This window comes from Artemia franciscana, chromosome 10 (assembly GCF_032884065.1).
Source record: "Artemia franciscana chromosome 10, ASM3288406v1, whole genome shotgun sequence".
Taxonomy (NCBI): Eukaryota; Metazoa; Arthropoda; class Branchiopoda; order Anostraca; family Artemiidae; genus Artemia; species Artemia franciscana.
In genome coordinates this window covers 26,069,912-26,087,822 of record NC_088872.1, presented here as the reverse complement: position 1 = coordinate 26,087,822, position 17,911 = coordinate 26,069,912, and the positions used below count along the sequence as shown (strand labels likewise).

At 35.6% G+C, this 17,911-nt stretch overlaps 2 protein-coding genes across 3 annotated transcripts in view; one reads left to right on the top strand and one right to left on the bottom strand.

Annotated features, from left to right (window-relative positions):
- The window catches only part of LOC136031983 (transmembrane GTPase Marf-like), a 503,142-nt gene that overhangs the window by 79,574 nt on the left and 405,657 nt on the right, over positions 1–17,911 (bottom strand). The gene's annotated exons all lie outside the window — the stretch shown is intronic.
- The window catches only part of LOC136031982 (protein unc-119 homolog B-A-like), a 50,035-nt gene that overhangs the window by 26,829 nt on the left and 5,295 nt on the right, over positions 1–17,911 (top strand). For both annotated transcript variants that reach the window (XM_065712041.1, XM_065712042.1), the window contains exons 3-4: positions 8,322–8,432; positions 16,098–16,206. In XM_065712041.1, the coding sequence (XP_065568113.1) occupies positions 8,322–8,432; positions 16,098–16,206 (220 nt within the window). The remainder of the gene's footprint in view (positions 1–8,321; positions 8,433–16,097; positions 16,207–17,911) is intronic.

Genomic DNA, 17,911 nt, shown 5'->3' with positions numbered 1-17,911 from the left:
ATATAAATGTATTGGATTTGTCGGGTTCTCGAGACTCCAACATTGTAAGGACTGGGACTGTGTGTTTAGAATACACTTTTGCTAAGACACTGGAAACATGTTAAGTTAATTTCACCAGTTCAGTTTGAAACCTATTAGAAAGATACTTCTGACGGTATTCATCTACTGGACTTGGCATCATGAATGCCATTTAAATGATTGATGTGCTCCAAATGGATCTATAGATGGCCAAATATAAATCCTATTGTATGCTCTCAGATCTTATCGAACCTATTCCAAGTGATAAATTTCTAATTATTGTTAATAGTAGTACATCGGATTCACAGATCTGCCAATGGCTTTGTGTTTTTCAAACTAAGAAACATATAAAAAAAATTTATCCTCTTGGCTTACCATGCACATTCTACAGTGTCCATATGAAACCCTACATCGAAAAAAGGAAAATATGTAGTTTAAAATCTGAAAAGAGTTCAAGATGACTCGAGAAAGGGCTGTGGTTTCTATGCATTACTGTAACTTATACTCATCTGTCAAGGATATACCTATGAAGAATTTTTAAAAATACCGATATGCATTGTTATAATGACTTTCTAGTGGAAAACAAACTCTCCTATTTTACGAAGTTGGTTTTAGTACCCTAAGAATAATGTGTATCAGTAATGAAATGCATATAAATATTTCTATTTGTAGAAAAATTGGCTTATAAAAAAATAATTTTTGCATTGAATAAAATTTTTTCGTTTTCGGATTTCCTCCTCTTTTATATATAGACGATTGTCGTCAATTATGGCTAGAGAGGGAGATCCTTTGTATTAACAATATTTTATTCTTCAATTGAAAAATCAGGTCATTCAATTGAATGACCATTCCTACAATAAAATGTATAAATACTCTTATTATTTATATATTATTTATATTCGCCAAGAAAGAAGTTTAATGATAGACATCGTGGTGGTTTTTCACGTGATTTTTATTACAATAAACACCGAAGTGAGTTAGCGGATATAAATAACCGCACTCGTGAGTATTATCATGTTGCCTTTCCCCCGACTAAGACTAGTAACGAGCAATCTCAACCAAAGGCTAGTGATGTTAACGTGCTAACAGAAGGCGTAGAAACATAGGATATAGAGGGCCATATACTGAGTCTAGTGTCATGGAACATACAAGGATTACGTGATAAGTTGACCTATTTATATGACGATTTATTTTCGTTTGATGTGATTTCTCTGATTGAAACATGGAACGATTGTTCTCCTATATCACCTCTCCCCGGGTATTTCGTTGAACAGACCGTGCGTAATGTAGCAAGAAATAATAGACATTATGGTGGCATTTTGGTTTTGGTTAAAGCATCTGCTATTGACGGCTATGAGAAAATTAGTAGTAGATCTGAAAACTTGCTTTGGCTGTCTATTTATTTGAAATGTGGGAAGCAATTAATTTTGGGTGTAGTGTATATACCTCCACAGAATAGTTCGTATAATCGAGAAAATACTTGGGAAATTTTAGGGGAAGAATTTTCGTTAATACAAGAAAGTTATAAAGATCTGGATTGTGTGTTAATGGGGGATTTCAATGCTTATACCGGCCTGGAGGCTGAGATCCCAGATGTGTTGATCCCAGATTTAGGTGATTTTGTCCCAATTTGTTGTAGAATACCACGAAGCAACAAGGATGAAAAAAGAAAAATAAATGTATGGGGAAGAAAGCTCCTGGCGTTTTGTGGGGAACATGGTCTGATGATTGCGAATGGTAGGTTTGGGAAGGATAAGGGTAGGGGCGAGTTCACTTGCCTTTCGGGTCCAACTCCAAGTGTTGTAGATTATGTGCTAATTAATACGCAATTTGTACCTGAATCAATAAATATGGGAGTATTAGATTTAGTTGGATCTGATCATAGAGCTATTATGCTTGAGGTGAAGATTGGGCAGTTTGCGAAACACGGTTCACGACTAAGAAATTTCTATAATGCGGATTATAGAAAAATAGGTTTAGGAAAACGAATTAGAAATGATTTAACAGATAAAGATATTGAGGCATTTAGAAGGGAGCTCTTGGACTCGCATGTAAAAAATAATTTGAAAGCGTTAGAAGATAATGAAAAAGATGCACATAGTGTAATTATGCTGTTAAATGAAATAATGGGCAGTTGTGCAGAATCATGTGGCCTAACTAAAAAATTAAAAAAGAATGAGGGATATTTTGACTTGGATTGCAAGTTAATGAAAGAAGAAGCAAAATATTTATTAAATCGTTTGAATGAATTTGATAGCGCGGAAGATCAAAGTCTAAAATTGGCTAATTATAAAGATAAAAGAAGAGAATATAAAAGTTTAATAAAAAGAAAAAAAAAAGAGTACGAGCATAAGAAGAAACTGGATATCGCTGATGATTTTAGAAATAAAGATTTTAAAAAGTTTTGGGGCTATATAAAGAATGATTGTGGAAGGAGAAATGTTAATACCCAGGCTGTTCCGGAAGCTGATTCATGGCCTGATTACCTAAATAATTTAGAAGGTGTTTGTGCAGATCTTCAGGAGGTAGCGCATACCCCAGAGATGGTTATTTATCCCATGAGAGAACATGATTACGATTTAGTGGGTGATGTGAATGGCCAAGAGATTAAGTCAATATTTAAGAATTTAAAAGGTGGTACTGCTGCGGGTGTTGATGGTATACCAATATTGTTATTTAAGAATTTTCTTTCCATTTTGATACCGATAATTGTTCTTCTTTGTAATAAGGTGTTAAGGTCAGGGCAATGGCCAAGCGCTTGGAAGACATCATTGTTTATACCACTTTTTAAGAGAGGAAACCCGAAGGCTCATGAAAATTATCGTTTAATAGCACTTGTCCCTGCTTTAAGTAAGGTTTTGGAGAAAATATTAGATACCAGGCTTTCCAATTGGTTAAATACAAATAATTTTATACATGAAGAACAAGGAGGTTTCAGGACAGGGTATGGGACGACAGATAGTGTGTTTATTTTAAAGGCATTAATAGATAAATATGGAAAGGGTAAAACTTGTCTTTATGTGGGATTTCTGGATCTCCATAAGGCTTTTGATAGTGTCGACAGAGAGTTATTGAAGGATGCCATGCTAAATATTGGCCTTCCCCATTCATTTGTTAGATTGATAGTGAGCATGTATACTTGTGTGAGTGGAATCATTCAAGTTGGTAATAGGTTTTCGAAGCTTTTTGATATTAAGCGGGGAGTAAAACAGGGCAGCACCCTTTCACCTAAGTTGTTTAATATTTTTATTAATGATGTTGTTAATTTTCTAGAGAATAGATGGGCTCCGAAAGTTAGCCTAGGGACTCAAAAACTATCTCTCTTATTATTTGCAGATGATATTGCTTTGGTGGCTAATAAACCGCAAGATCTACAGACTCTTTTGAATCTCATAGACGAATATTTGCATATAAAAAAGTTAAGGCTGAATACTGAAAAGAGCGAAGTTGTTATTTTTAAAAAAAGGAAGGTTGGGGACGATGAAAAATATACGTTTAAATTTAATAATAAGGAACTATTTATAAGTAAAAGAATAAAATATTTAGGCTTTATCTTATCGGAAAATGGAAGCCTAAGGAGTCATGTTGATGAAATAATTAAGAGAGGTAGGGTGGCCATGTCAGCTATATTTAGAAACCCGACGATAATGGGGATCAAAAACCTAAAAATGCATAAAAGAATATTTAACACAAAAATTTTACCCGTAATAGAATATGGAGCAGAGATATGGGGTGGAGAAACGGTGCAGCAACTGGAGTCCCTTCAGCTCCAGTATTATAAAAGAGTGTTTGGTTTACATCAGACAACTCATTCACAGATTCTGAAAGGTGATATGGGCCTGTTTTCTTTAAAGCTACGTAGGTATATTTTAATGCTTAGATTCTGGTTGAAGTTAACTAAGAGTAATGAAGATAGACTAGTAAGAGTGGCATATGAAGAGATGTTGAAATGTGGTTTAAAAACCTCGTGGCCATCCCAAATTAAATCATTACTAGAAAAAGTAGGAATGCCTTATTTATGGAATAATGGTCTTTGCTCTCGCGATGTACCAGCAAATTTAGAAAGCCAGGTACGATTTATATTAGAGAGTCAGGAAATTCAGCATTGGCAAGGGCTGGTTCTTGATTCTACAACCCTACAACATTATAATCAGGCAAAACCTAGTTTTGGGGAGGAAGTTTATTTTAAACTTAATTTACCGGCTATGATTCTACGTCGTTGGATTCAGCTTAGGGCAAATTGTCTTCCAATCCAGAACAGGCAAAAAACGTTCGACAAAAATAAAATGATAGTTGGTCCTGATAGGCGGTATCTTTGTCCTCTTTGTAAAGATGATGATGAAGACTTGGATCATTTTCTCCGGAAATGCCCGGTGCTCTTGGATTTACGGGAAATTTATTTGCATGGGATTAATTTGATGCTTCCGGGTATTCTACAAAATAGTAACCCAACCACAATATTTCGAGTGGGAGTATATATAGAAAAATCTTTAATAAGAAGAAAAAGTTTTATATGATTAATTTCTTTTGTAGTTAGATTTGGTACTTTTTGCGTTTAATTCTGTTTTTTGTGCGTGTTCGTACTGTTGTTAATTTCCTTGCTTGTTTGTTATTTATTTATATGTTGTGTGTATATGGCCCACGGGTTTTTGAAATACACTTATCTATCTATCTATCTATCTATAGTCAGTGAAACTTCTGATTCATACTACGAAGCTCCTCGTACGTCTGATTTTGTTTATTTGTAGCAATCACGGAGACTATACACAACGGTGGATTTACTTGAATATGAACTTGCAGCAGGACCAGGTGTTTTCCCCTCACCTGGTATAAGAAATTCAGATGTTTCATAGAAATTTATATAACCGTAAGCTGTCCAGACTCGCGCAGACTGAGCTCGTAAAGTCATACCACTGAGCCCCATTCCAATACAAAGCACTGACAACACTAGTATTTGAAACCCACACTAGAGGATGAAATCCGTCAACGTTGAATCGCCGCTCTGTCATTGCCGCATACAAGTCTGTTGGTTTTACTCATAATAACCATTACATGCACAACGAGATGTAGAAACCTTACTCTCTTGTTGTTTAAACAAGAGAGTAAAGAGCGACCTCAAAACATAGTTTTGAGCTCAATAGTAACCAAAGCTCTAAAAAATGGAATTTTAATGCCAATAGCTACATCAAAAGAATCGCATTTCAATGCTGATTTTAAATGTATAAGTTTCATCAAGTTTAGTCCTACCCATCGAAAGTTACGAGCCTGAGAAAATTTGCCTTATTTTAGAAAAGAGGGGGACACACCCCCTTAAATGTCATAGAATCTTAACGAAAATCACACCATCAGATTCTACGTATCAGAGAACCCTATTGTAGAAGTTTCAAGCTCCTATCTACAAAATGTGGAATTTTGTAATTTTTACCAGAAGGCAGATCACGGATGCGTGTTTATTTGTTTTTTTTTTTGTTTTTTTTTTTTTTCCCAGGAGTGATCGTATCAACCCAGTGGTCCTAGAATGTTGTGAGAGGGCTCATTCTAACGGAAATGAAAAGTTCTAGTGCTCTTTTTAAGTGACAGAAAAAATTGGAGGGCACCTAGGCCCTCTCCCATGCTAATTATCTTCCCAAAGTCAGCGGATCAAAATTCTGAGATAGCCATTTTCTTCAGTGTAGTCGAAAAACCTTGTAACTATGTCTTTGGGGACTTACTCCCCCACAATCCCCGTGGGAGGGCTACAAGTTACAAACTTTGACCTGTGCTTACATATAGTAATGGTTAATTGGAAGTGTACAGACGTTCTCAGGGGATTTTTTGGTTGGGGGAGGGGTTAAGAAGAGGGGGATAAGTTGGAGGAACTTTCCATCGAGGAATTTGTCATAGGGGAAAAAATTTCCATGAAGGGGGCACAGGATTTTCTAGCATTAAAAAAAATGAAAAAATAAATATGAAAAAGTTTTTTCAACTGGAAGTAAGGATCAGCATTAAAACTTAAAACAAACAGAAATTATTACGCATATGAGGGGCTCACCTCCTCCTAATACCTCGCTCTTTACGTTAAAGCATTTTAATAATTTCAACTATTTATTCTACGTCTTTTGTGATTCAGGGGTCATTCTTAATGAATTAGGACAAAATTTAAGCTTTAGTGTAAAGACCCCCTCATATATGTAATAAAAATATGAGTTTACAAAAGTTTGTTGCGTAAGCTAATTTATAAGTTACGTATGTCTTTTACTAATAAAAACATTCGTAAAAAATTAAAAGTTCTAGTTGCCTTTTTAAGTAACCAAAAAATCGGAGGGCAACTAGGCTTCCTGCCCCGCTCCTTTTTTTCTCGAAATCATTCGATCAAAACTACGAGAAAGCCATTTAGACAAAAAAAAAGTTGCAAATTTCGTTTTAATTATTCCTCTGCGGAGAGCCAAAATCAAAACATGCATTGATTCAATAACATTCAGAAATTAAATAAAAAAAACAAGTTTTTTAACATAAAGCAAGGAGCGACAGTTTTTTCCTGTTTTAAAAAGAAGAGTTGAGAGAAAGAGTCAAACTTTAGCGTAAAGAGCGGGACGTTGATGAGGAAGCAGCCCCTTTTATATACGAAGTAATTTCTGTTCGTTTTAAGTTTTAATGTCGCTCCTTGCTTTCAGTTAAAAAAAAACTTGTTTTTTTTTATTTAATTCCATTATAAATCCATGTTGAAATTGGTTGAAAAAGTACTAATTTAGTACTTTTAAAAGAAGCTTCTTATTGTTCTAATTAAACGAACATAGTGTTTCAGAAGTCGTTCTTAAAGAATTGTGACAGAAATCAAACTTTAACGTAAAGAGCGAGGTGGGACAATCCCCCTCATAAGCGTAATAATTTCTGTTTGTTTTAAGTTTTACTGTTACTCCTTACTTTCAGTTGAAAAAACTGTTTTTTTAATTTAATTTATGATATTTTTTTTAAATAACGCCAGAAAATTTGACTATAGCTTCACGGAAAAATACCTCCTCGCCACGGATTTATTCTCTAGAAAATTCAATCCAAGACAATTACCATTTACATCTATACGCGTAGAATTGAATTGGCAAAGAGAAAGCAAGACATAAAAAGAATTTCGTGTTGGAATTCTGGCAAAATAGTTATTCAGCCTTTCAACTATGCTGAATAAAATAGCTATCTCAAAATTATTATCGGACGATTTTGAGAAAAAACGGACGTTTGAGGGGGCCTAGTTGCGCTCCAATTTTTTTGGTCACTTAAAAAGAACGCCTGAACTTTTAACATCCGGTCGAATGAGCCCTTTTCCGATATTCTGGAACCACTGGGTCGATACGATCAACTCTGAGAAAAAAAACCCTGATAAACACGCATTCGTGATCTTTCTTCTAGCAAAAATACAAAGCCAATTCTTTTTATGTCTGTTGGTGTCAAAATTCGTCTTTTTAGGTTTTCGGTTACTATTGAGCCGGTTCGCTCCTTACTTACAGTTTGTTACCACGAACTGTTTTAAATCACTGATTTTTGTTGCGTTCAAAAACAGAATGAATCAGTATCTAACAAAGCTCTAACCTTTGACCTATTGGTTAACATATCCTTTAACAACTAGGTCCTGACAAAAGCAAAAAGAATATCAAACCAGCGTTCATTCCAGGCTAGGGTATGATGAAGCGAAATTCTTGAAAAAGATTTTTTTTTCAACTGATAGAGCTTTTATAAATTGCTTCATACTGAGCTGGAAAGATAATGTTCTTTCGGCCAACAAGCTGCCAGTGCAGTCAATTCACAAAAATGTACAGAAAGGGGCAAAACGTATTTTTCAAAAAAATTAAAGAATGGCATTTTTTGTAGAATGACAAGTGCCCTTTTCCTCCCCCATGGAGGAAGCAGATTATTTTAAGTTAAATTTATATAATCCTTCTGTGCAGATGATATCGTTAGCCATGAATAACTCTCTTTCTGTCTTCAGCCCCACAATCCAAACAAATTGAGTGTCCCATTGGACTGTTCCTAGTGAATTTCTATTATTGAGGAGGATACGCTCCAAGCTCTATTCAGAGTTATTGATGGACAAATATTATTCAATTTTGTTGTAGTATGAGAGATTCTTAACTCTTCCATTAAACTATGCACGTTATGGCAAAACAAAGTTGTACTTACTTAAAAGGAAAAAGTAACCGAAAAATGGAAATATTCAAAGCATACAATGAACCCCTTCTGTAATTAATTTCATTATTCATTTCTGGTTTAATTTCAGCCTCAAAATACCATATTTTTCTAGTAGTATTGTATACTGGTAATTTGTAATTTTACAGGATACTTATGTGGACCAGAAGATAACATATATGAAATTGATTTTACTAGATTTGTCATCAGAGACCTGGAGTCTGGAGATACACTGTTCGAAATAGTAAAGCCCCCTTCAGGTAAATAGTACATTAATTTAGTTCGTTGCCTGCACAGCTACTTTTCTGTATTCCTATTAAAAAATTTTTGACACAATAAGTGTAAAGCTAAATACGGAATTGTTCCTGTTGAGGTGGTATTTTTTAAACACAGTCGGCAAAAACGGAAACAGCAGATCGAACAGAAAAAAACAATAACAGTATCTTTATATTCACTCTACGAAAGACATCAGGCCCCTTTTGGTTGTTTCTAATAAATTACAGAAAAGCACTGCTTGATTTTAATAGAAGGGAAAAGCGAAATTTAACCTGAAAACACGCAAAAATTACCCAGAGTAAAGAGTCGGCCATATCTCTTAGAAGTCTTCCTTTACGGTGTCCTACGTTGCGTGTTTAAATGAATTAAATAGAATAGATTTTCAAATAAAAGTGAGAAATGCCCTTAAAAGCGAATTGAAACCGTCCTTCATGTGACGGGGTACCTAAGAGCTAAATCTTGACGAGGATAGGCTGGGTTTAAGCCTTCGTGTAGACTTGCGAATATCTATTAGTCTCTGACATAGACTGGTGGGACCCATTGCTTTTCTTGAGGCCACAATATTTTTAATTATTAAAATAATGTGAAATTTGCAACTTGGGACGTTACTTCGTTAAAAAAAAAGAACAAGAAAAAAATTCATTTTGACGGACGAATTTAAACGTTTGGATTGGACTTGTCAGGAGTTTTAAAAACTCCTGAATTGGTTTACTCAGGCAGAAAAAATGGGGTGTATAAGCACTGATTAGGGTCATGATAAATAAGAAAGCTTTTAAGTTTTGCTTAGGTTGGGAAGTTACTATAATAGAATGATAGTCGCTCTTTTTATGACTATGTAACGCGAGGTATCAGTCAAATCTGTATGTGTTCCTGTAGAACCGACGGATCGATAGAGTAGTAACTCAGATGACCATAACTTACAGTTACAGGAACAGATAGACTGGTTCCCAGGTAAAAACATGATATTTTTTATGAGGTTAGTTTGATGTCTTGGTTGGTAGAAATTGGGATAGATGATTTTCCTGTCTAGGTAAATTTGGTGTAGGAAACAAAAATATCAATGGTTATAGACTACTGCAGTTTTGCATGTATAACAAGCTAGTTATAAGCAATACAGTATTTGGTGATAAAATGGCCCATAAGTTAACATGGTACTCACGGGATGGCAGGATGGCCTCCCTTTTTTTATGTTATTGTAGAACAAAGACCAGCAGGATCGATTCAAGATACTAGGGTGTATAAAAGTGATGCTAATGATGTTTAAAGCAAAGGTTGCCATCTAGTAGTGTCTAGGGTTAATCTAAACCTGAGATTTAGAAGGAGGAAGAATGGCATGTTAAACAATTGAGACGGGATAGTCAATCTGGACTTGTCCCAATTAAAGATAAGATTGATAAAGAAAAAGCCAAAGAGAGATGGGTAGAACATTTTGAGAATTTATTAAACCGTGATAAAGTTACAGGAAATGATATAGAAAAGAATGAAAGAGTTTTCAACAATTTGAAAGTGAATGAAGATCTATTTTGTGAAGATGAGTTAGAGACACTACTAAAAAGACTAAAAGATAATAAGGCCACTGGTGCTGGTAGTGTGGTAAATCAGTTTTGAAGCATGGCGATTGTGAAGTTAGAAATAAATCACTGAATATTATGAACATGATTTTCGAAAAAGGGGAAGAAACTAATTACTCGCAATGATGATCCTTTCTAGACTTAGAGACGCTACAGATTAAATCCTAACAGAAGAATAGTGCGGTTTTAAAAAGCGGAGAGGATGCGTCGGCGGAATTTCTGCTCCTAGATTAATAATTGAGAAGCGCCTGAGTCAACACACCCCTTTAGTCCTCTGTTTTATAGATTATGGACAATCGTGTATTTCAGCCGATAGAAGAGCTCGGTCGAAGGCCTTGTGCTTGTATGGTATACCAGATAAACACATTTAAGTGACTTGGTTATTTACGGTAGCAACATTGCAGTGGTTAACGTAGGAAATGCGGTTAGCTGGTTTTGTGTTGAAAAAGAGTTAAGTAGGGTTGCGTTCTATCCCCATTTATCTGCATTATGATGATGAATTTAGTCCTAAGTAACAAGGCAAAAGCTATGGGAGAGAATGGAATTCAATGCTATTCTACACCTAGATTACGTTGATGATTTGAGTGTCCTATATAGAAATGTTAGGAAGATGAATGAATTTTTGGAGGTTTTGTCAATAGGAAGATAAGTTTGCAAACCAAAATTAGAATGTTGTAAGCTACAGTGATGACAATGGTCAATTATAGCTATGAAACGGGAGCCCTTCGGAAGATGGAGGAGTATTTATTATATTTTTTTCCGGAAAGGTTGTGTATGGATTGGTTTCGGCACCCGTCTGACTGACTTTATTTCAAACAGTGAGCTGCACGAACAATGTAGTTCTATCTCGATTTCCAGGGCTGTAATAGAATAGGATGGAATATGATTTACTGGCTAAAATAGCATACAAGCTAGCATAAGCACGTCAGAACAATTACAATGATAAAATAAATGTTAAGGGATAAACATAGTTACAAAGTTAAATTAATTATTAAAATGCGAAACAAAATAGGGAAAGAAAGAGTTTTTGTACCTCATTGTCAACATTTGGGGACACAAGTCAAGTTGGGTATTTGGAGCTCTACGAGCATTAAGTCTTGTATTGGGAAGGATTGGGGGGTTTTCTTTGAAGGGGGGAAGAAGACATCGATGATAGTCAGAACTAAGGCACTTGTGCCCAAAGTTCATGGTAAGGAAGTGACGTCGTGATTCCAATGTAGTGAGTTCAAGTCTAGCCAATCCTTCATCATAAGTAGTATAGTAATGACAGAAAGGTTGCGATGGCTAGGACATGTTCTTTGGGTGAAACTTGACAGATTGCCAACGATCGTCCTTTCTGGCCATACGTCTTGGGCCCAGCGAACAGCAGGTTGTCACCAAATGGAGTGAAAGAGTTTGGAAGCAAGAATTTAAAGGGATTGGAACTTATTAGGAAGGTGCAAAGAGGGAAGCTTTGAATAGATTGGTATGGAGGAGGAGCGTGCGTTGCTGTGCTGGCGTCAGGCGGCCTGGTGTTGCAGTGAGTTTATTATTATTAGTAGTAGTATTTCTACCGTAAGCTAGATGAAACAGGTGAAGAATCCGAATTTTGCCGCTTGAAGTGGTTTCTCCGCTTAAATTCGTTTTCTACTAATTTAAGCATGGGAAGATAGGAATCAACAAAAGATTTCAAAAATTCCATCATTAAGTGGCATGTTCCTACCTTAAACAAGGTAAGAGGGGACAAAAAGTACCTTTTTTGCTAATGTTATACTTTTGATTTTAACGGTGCATTTTTTCGATTTCAGGCCCATGAACTCGAAAATAAACTAATATTGGGCTTTTCTATTTATATCAACCGCTTTCAGAGGTGGTGAAGGTTAGGTAATTTTTCTTACAGCGATGTTTTTATGCTGAAAGTCTTTTCTTTTTGTAGGACTATACTATGAAAATATAAACATAAAGTTTTCACCAAATTCTTTTCGCCGTATATCTTGACTTTGCTACTCTTATTTTCACTGCCACCCTGAGTCTTTAGCGCTGGGCAAGACGGGGGATAAGGTTGTTACAAGATTGCAATCCTGAGCTTTGTTCTTGGATTTGGTAAATTCGTTATTATTATATAAAAACATGAAAAGTGAAACAAAAGAAACAAACAGGAGCACTTTAATCAAATCTTCATTTTCGATTGCTAGGATTCTAAAACAATCACAACTTTGTTATTGATTACTAGGCTATTAAATAAAATGCAGAATTTGACTCGATCACATGGGTCATCGTCAATTAGATCACACTGGTCCAAAGAAACGTCAAGGATCAGGCTGGTCCCATGGGAGTGGCTACAAACAATGCTGCCAAAAGGCACTGTCTTTTTTTTTCTTTTTCAAGTGTATTGGAGGCTGTCATGTCCGCCTTTACTGTTGCAGCAATTTTTCTACAAGCATTCGAATTTGCCTCCCTCAAACGTACTCTCTCGCATTGTGCCCCCCTCCCTTTGTCCAGCCGTAAAAGCAGACGCAAAGGCACACATTTCGGTCCAATTATATAAAGGAAGACGCGCCAAGAACCGAGTACTTGAGGAACAGCTTCATCTGGCGTTGCAATTACATCTGGAACGATCATCCTGGGGATATTATCTATGTAAATCCCAGTGTTGACTCCTTTAAAAGGAGGTTCAGCAGACAATTAAATCTCGAGGTTTCGGAACGAGGTAAATGATTAGCGGCATATCATTTACCTTTAAGTACCTGGCGCCGTGTGTATACATGTACACGTGTGTATATACATACTGTGTGTATAGGAATAAAAAAAAAGTTTGAGAAGTTATTCAAAAGCAGGAAACTGCATCAGTCATGATTGGTACATATCCGGTCTACTAAAGTCTCCATCGCCGGAGCTGTTACTTAGCACATACGTGTCGTCACTAGAAAGTAAACACGCAGTTCATGGTACTTAGCAGGAGTAGACATAGGCGGAAAGCTTTCAAAATGGACAAAACTAGGCATACTGAGCTTAATAAACACCTAGTTAGCATAATGCACACGTTCTCTCCTCCCTCGGAAAACTATCTAATCCCTGAAACTCCAAAAGATAAAATCCTGGAAATTTCGAAGAAGCAAATAATAGAAATAATGCAGAAACTGAAAAGAAACTAGTATTTGTCCCATTAATATCGCAATTGGTTTAATTAAGGTATTCCCTGATGAACTATCAACACCCCTTGTTAGTATTTTTCATAATTTTAGTAATTCTGGATTTTACCCGCCGTGCTGGAAGGGCTATATTACTCCAATCCGAAAGAAGGGAGGCCTGAACGATTTTATTGGAATACGACCAATCATCTTGAACCCATTTTTCTCAAAAATGCACGAGGGTTCCCCAGCTAATTGGTTGAAGGCAGAGATTCTTGAACTTATTGACTTACAACAGTTTGGAAACCTGAAGGAGACATTTACTTTACACTATCTTGTTAGTGTTCTTGACACCATTCTTAAAAACATTGGAAACCCTGATACTTGGTTGAATATTTTATTAATTGATCTCTAGAAAGCGTTCGAACTAATTGACAACAGTATCCTTGTAAATAAGCTGCTGACGGAGTTTCAAGTGAGTCCCTTTCTAGTTAAAATTGTCGCCTCTTTTTTAACAAATCATTCTCAACCGCTTAAATATGGAAATTTTTATACCGATCCCCTTCCTATCTTTTGTGGGTTCCTCCAGGGAACCCTGATAGGTCCCATTTTATCCCTTATAATGGTTAATAGCCTCAACACTGACCATACAGAGCGATGGAAGTATGTGGACGACCTGTATGCACTTGAGGTTTGTCGACGAAATATTAAAAGCTCAATTACGACATTACTTGACGATGTCACAAAGGAGGCTTCTTTGTCGAAGATGAAAGTTAACGCTAATAAATTGTCAGTAATGACAATTAATTTACTCCCTTCTTTCACAAACCCTGTTCCTCCCAAAATCTCTGTCACATCCATTGAACTACTTGGGGTGACAATTACTGCTGACTAGAAGTGAGATGCCCATGTTCTAAACATCCTCAAACAAGCTTTCCCTTCGGTTTCCCTTCTAAAACATTGATAAAATTTTCTTTCCCTCCCCTCCCCCAAAGATCTTCTCCAACTTCATTGTTCTTTTATTCGGCCAATGATGGACTTAGCTTGTCCAGTATGGCATTTCGGTCTTTCTTCAGAGCTTATTTATATGATTGAAAATACGAGCACTTAGAATCATAAATGGTGAAAGGGAAGGTGTCATATCATTATCTAGCTCAAAGGTAAGCTCAAGCTAAGAAAAGGAACTTCCTCTACCCTCGTTTTGGTAACAAGACCCTGTCTCTTCTCCGATTACGTTTCATCATCCCCAAAACCTACCCTCCGGCCCGCAACAGACCGTCCCGTATAAAATCCCAAAATGGCCCCATCCCGCTAAACATGAAAGATATCGGAAGAGTTTTGTTCCGAGTTTTGTTGAGTTGTATAATAACCTGGAAAACTATTCATTAATTTTATTGTCATCTATTTATTTTTTATTTTGACTTCTTAACTAAGTTTTGACTCATCTTTTTTATGTATTTTGTACAATGGATTATCTTTGACGTGAAAGTCAAGTTCTTTCGAGATATATATATATATATATATATATATATATATATATATATATATATATATATATATATATATATATATATATATATATATATATACTAGTGCTATTTGTGCCGTAAAATTCAAATTCGCCAACCATATTGTGACAGAAATTTTTAAATGAATTTGCTGCTCTCAACATGAGAGGAAGGTGGTGAAGTTTAGACAATAATGTTTTTGACTTACCTGTGAACAGTCTTAGAACAGATCTTCGCCTGCTGCAGTAGATTCATCCTTGTTCGTCGTAGCGCAATAAAATATCTAACTAGCCTTGAAAAAGAATTAGTGTCAGCTGTAGCGTTCAGTACTGAAGCTTTACCGATATCTCGCAATCGCAAAGTGGTGCCACAGCCTAAGAAGGTATGCACGAACAACACTGACTTTGTCACCTTTGGATGGATAGCTTTTTTACTAGTAAAAAACGCCAAACGTTTCACAGAGTCAGCAGGAACTCCAGCCTGGAAATAAAGAGTTACTTGCTCGGGTATTACATAGTGTATCAGCATGGCCAACGAGTCCGTGTCACTTGCAATCAATCAGGTCTTTTTCTGCTCGGTTGAAGCGTTTGCAGTATTTTCTTATAAAAATAGCTGTATCGCCTTTAGCCACTTGTACTTGACAACCTTCTTCCACAAATTTCCCTGCTGCAACCTTAATTACATTTGACTTCTTAGATAACTTGGTGAGAAATTCGCCTTTCTTCCGAGCAATCTTCGTTGAAGCAAAACTAACGGTAAGGTGCCGTTTTCCTTTCGTTAGCTTCAGATGGGCGTGATATTTGATTATCGGCCCACTGGCATAGCCGTCAAAAATGACGTCAACTAAGTCGAAACACTTCAAAACGAAAACCATGTAAAAAGAAACTACTTTTTATGTGAGCAGATTAAGTGGCTAAGAGAAAATGCACGGAGCCGAACTGGAGTCATCTCAAATATTTACTTCAGGATGCAGAAGAAGACCCCAAGGATTTTTAAATGTAATAGTACAATTTAAACACAACGAACGACCTGTGACCACGGTTTCATTCAATCCTAAATCGAAACTGTGAAATGAAATGTATCGGAGATCAGGGTGTATTATTTTGGGAGTGGGCCATCCTGTATTTTTAGTATTCCTAAATTCACAGCTGTGTGTTGGATTACCTTGGGCATAATCATCATTCACTACATTACAATTATCATTTCATCGTGGGAGAGTCAATAGCTAGCCTATTCCGTATCATTTAATGAAAAACCAACTTTCAGTTGTTGTGATGGAGCTTATTTACAACCAAAAAAGTGGCTCTGGAGAGTAAACGGATGTTGTATTGACCGAGTATCAGCCCTAACCAATTGTTCAAATCTAATCGTTAAATCCTAGTTAGGTAATAATATTTCCTGACATAAAATACAACACTTGGTATTCTTTTTTGGTCACTTTTCTTTTTTATGGTTTTCAGATTCTATTTCTAGTGAAGATGATTCAGATACGGAAGACCCATATAGTGGAAGATTTGTGAGATACCATTTTACTCCGAGGTTCTTGATGCTGCGACAGATCGGGGCAACGTAAGTCTTACTAGAATACAATAGTGGTATATTGCGTTTTTTTTTCCTTTTTTTCTTTTTCAAGGCTTCTATTTTATCTGAATTGGAGTAACTCAGGTTATTCCGTGGTGAATTTTTTAGTTTTCGTATTATCCGCAGCGGCCCAATAAATCTTAAATTAGTTTCAGTTTTAAAAATTATGCAGATGAACAATAAAAATACTGTATAACATGTTCCCGATTTGCAAACGCGTGATTTATAAGTCATGATGGGAAGCGATTTTTTAATAATCCAAGAACAGAATAAGATTGTGAATAGTAATGATGTAATAATAAAAATGTAATGTAATTATGACGTATTTAGACTAATTTCGCGTGCATTTTGGGCTATTTTTGCTATTACAGGATATTTGCGATTGCAATGCCTTCCAAATCGTAGGATAATTGAGACTTTAGTTAACCAGAAGGTTATTTTTTTCGAACAGATTGTCACAATTAATCTACCTAGAAAAAGAAGTTTTTTTTAAGAAAAGTTAAGAGCTAAATCAAATCCTAAGACGAGCGAAAATTAGTCTTATGTTTATGTTTTGTCCTAAATTAATATAGTATCAACTGCATTTTAAAAGTAACAGCAATGATAGAGTTTCAAGCGCTAGAGAATAAAGCTGGTCTTAGGCAAAAACAGTGAGTTTAAGTCTGTCTTAATGGAACGGGAAAATATTTTATTCAAAAGGCAAAAATTCCTCTTAGGATATGTTTATTTAATTTTTCTAAGGGGTTAACATTTACAGCGCTTAATGGATTGGGTAGAAACAAAACCAAAGTATTGTCCTCACAATTCTTTCATCATTAAAGCCAATCCAATGCAAATCTAGTATTATAGTTTGAAAAAGTCACTGCAATAGTTGAAAAAACTAATGCTTGTACTAGTCATAAGTAATTTATATTTTGTTAATTTTTCACCGAGAGCTACTTAAATGGACCTAGCTTGGAACGGTATGCGGAGGACAGAAGAGGTCGTTTAACTCGACTTTTTAAGTATTGATATTTTAGTGATAAATATCGCTGATGAACTGATATTTTAATGATAAATATCACAGTGAATAGGCTATATGTGTTCACAAGGAAATTTTCTTTAAATTGAGGATGAAAACAGCAGAAACAGTTTGGTCTTTTAGTACTGAATAAGAAGTAATTCAACTTAAATAGCCTTCAATTAAATTTTACCAAGGCAAACATCGGTATCGCGAAATGGAAAAACTGTCTCAGCCATCTAACAAATGTGCCAAGAAAAGAAAAAAAAAAACAATTTGACTAACTTCCGTACTGAAATAAATGCTCCAAATTTAAAATCTATTATTAGACTCAAAAAAGAAGAAAAAACATTCTGAACTTCTCAGTTACAGGATTACTGCATTACAACCAAAAACTGTAAATGCTCTTTTATTTTTTCTTAGCTGATCATTTCAGGCGTAGGTAACTAATTGTAAGATTAAAAAAGAAAGTAACTCTTGGCTAATCAGGTATATAACGGCATCTTTATGCATTTTTTAATGTATAATATTTAAAATGTGTGAATGAGGAGGAAATACGATGATTAAAATGTAAGTTATAAACTAAGATGGAAGGGCTCTGGACACCATGACACATCAAATAGACAAGCACATGAGTCTGTGTGGCATGAATCAGTCTAATTACTAGAACCTATAAAATAATATCCTAAGTGG